Genomic DNA, 2666 nt, shown 5'->3' on the forward strand with positions numbered 1-2666 from the left:
ATAATTCCTTTAATTGACCAGAAACCATACACACCCGTAAAGGTTAAGAAGAAGAAACAAAACAGGTAAGGGAAAAATAACTATCTGATAAAAGGGAGCCTAAATACAGTGTTGTGAATTAGGTTGCATAGCAACCTAGACCAGTTAGAGAAGAGAGAATGTGTGTGTGTGTGTGTGTGTGCATGCACATGTGTGCATACATGCCTGCTCATGCCCACACAGTCACACACAAATAATATAATAATAATTGCATGACTTCATTAAGAGTTGGCATAGATTAACTTAGAGTAAAAGATAAGGAGGAAAAAATTCAAATACATATCTAAATTATAGCATATTTTCTCTCTCACTCCTTTTTCATATAATCTTTTTTTAATTTATTTATTTCTCCTATTAGAGACACAGAGAGATACAGAGACACTCCAAACAGGGCTTCCATGCTAGGACCCACTCCTAGTCTCACCTAGTCACACTCATGCCCAACATGCACAGGGAGGTCTAGAGAAGTGAACCCAGGACCCTCATACATAGGTCCAGTTGTGTTACTGCTGCTAGATGGTATATTTTCTTTTTTTTTTTCCAAAAATGTATTTATTTTTAAAAACAAGAGTCAGATAATTGTTTAGAGTCAAATTTTCCAGAGACAAACCATAGTCTGGATTCCAGCTTAGAGCGAAAGTTGAGCATGAGTAATCTCATGCAGAAATATTTTTCTCTGCAGGAGGTTAAACATTGTGCTTCATAATAAGCACTTGATACTCTAAATCTGGTTTGTACCTCTGCCATCATTTTATTCCATTCCAGGGTTCTGGCATGCGAAATAATCCGTCTCTAAAATTCAAAACTTCCAAATTGAGAGGAGTGATTGCTGGGCTTGGGCTGGGGTTTATAACCAATTCGACCATTAATCATTTGTTCCCGGCTCTTGGGGTCACTGCTGAGCCCAATGGCTCCTTCTCCATCACTGCTTCCTACAACTTCCACATCTTCCTTCTGTTTTTTACGGGTCTCCAGATCCTTTCGAATGCTCTCAAATTCTTCAATGTCATCAAGCTTTAGCTCTAGTCGCGTGGGTTTTCGTCTCAACGTGCTGAAATTAATACTAAGGGTCAGACCCAACAAACTATTAGCAATTCACAGGATTATCCTCAGGGTCTAAGTAGGTCCTAAATGGATAAGTCATTCATTAAACAAACACTTCTGGTTCCAGCTACAGAGTTAATAGATACAGTCACAATCTGTGTACACCCGGTTCAGTCCCTTTCCGGAACGTCGGCTCCCCGCACGGATCTACCGCTAAGCCACTGGAATACACCGCGCAGACCGCAGAGCCTCCCTCCTCGCAGAACCTCGTTTTCTGCGAGCTTTTCTTGCAGGTTCTACGTGTCATGGCCCTTCACAAGCCCAGATTTCCCCCTACTACCTGGTATATTTTCAATTATGTTAAAGTGAAGGAAATTTACCAAACCCTAATTGTGGTTGTTTTAATGATTATGGATAATTATACAGTTTTTCTTTGAAATTTTTGGACTTATGTAATTTCTACAGTGACCATGTAACTTTGACTTCCATGTATAATAAAGGAATGCTTTGTTTAAAAAAAGAAATGTTTGAGATCAAGGGACAGCAAGCAAAGGTAAATTCTTTTGAGAAGAGAAAATCAACAGGAAGACTGGATCAAGAAGCTAGGGATGGAGCTGGAGAAAATGTGAAAATCCACCTGTGGGGTTGCACCTAAAGAGAAGCCCAGGATGGGCTAGAGGATAGCTCAGAAGGTGAAAAAAAGAAGGGGGTGCTATAATTAGTGAGGAACTCATTACTGAGGCTCTGTAGCTGTAGTTTACCCTCTTGTGTGTACTGTTACTCCCACAAATTGCCTCACTTTGTAATAAGATAGCCTCTGAACCAAAATCACTAACTGAATGTGTGAAGTTAAGACCCTTTCCAATGATCAACAAGCTCAGACAGAAATGAAGAACCAATCCAATTTATAATAGCTACAATAAGTAAATAAATAACTTTATAATGAATCTAACCAAGAAAGTGCAAGATCTCTATAGAGAAAATTATTTTAAAATACATCCATTGTTCATAGATTGGAAAAGTCCACATAATTTAATGTCAATACTACCCAATGATATAAAAGTTGATTGCAATTTCTATTATTTTTTCTATTCTTTTTATTTATTTACTTTTAATTTTCTAAAGGCTGTGTGCACTTTCTGGAAAGAGATAAAGGGAGTAAGAAAGTCTGGTCATGCCACAATCCCTTCTCCTCCATTCTCCTTTCAGGATTTTGTGCATGTATACACACACGTTCATCTTGTTTCTCAAGCCACAGGGCTCAAACTACCCAGTTGGCCATGTGGGATTCAGCAATCTTAACCACCATCCCATTGGCTGACCTCAATGTAATTTCAATTAAGATAGTAGCAGCATTCTTTACATAAATATAAAAAACAATCATAAAATTTGTCTGAAGTCTTTAAAGACCCCATATTGCCAAAGCAATACTGTGCAAAAAGAATTAAGTGGGAAACATTTCACTACCTAACTTCAAAATAAATAACAAAGCTATAATGACCAAAGCACCATGGCACTAGCATAAAAATAGACATATAGACCAATGGAACAGAATAAAGAATCCAGAAATAAATTCAACAACA

At 37.8% G+C, this 2666-nt stretch overlaps 1 protein-coding gene across 1 annotated transcript; it reads right to left on the reverse strand.

Moving 5' to 3' along the window:
• Positions 1-816: 816 nt before the first annotated feature.
• On the reverse strand, positions 817-1134 carry LOC102469373 (anaphase-promoting complex subunit CDC26; the record flags this gene model as incomplete). The annotated part of the gene is made up of 1 exon (XM_014585782.2): positions 817-1134. A coding segment is annotated over one exon (303 nt), but the record flags the coding sequence as incomplete, so codon positions are not given.
• Between the last annotated feature and the right edge of the window lie 1532 nt (positions 1135-2666).

Source organism: Tupaia chinensis, unplaced genomic scaffold, assembly GCF_000334495.1.
Source record: "Tupaia chinensis unplaced genomic scaffold, TupChi_1.0 Scaffold000093_1, whole genome shotgun sequence".
Classification (NCBI taxonomy): domain Eukaryota; kingdom Metazoa; phylum Chordata; class Mammalia; order Scandentia; family Tupaiidae; genus Tupaia; species Tupaia belangeri.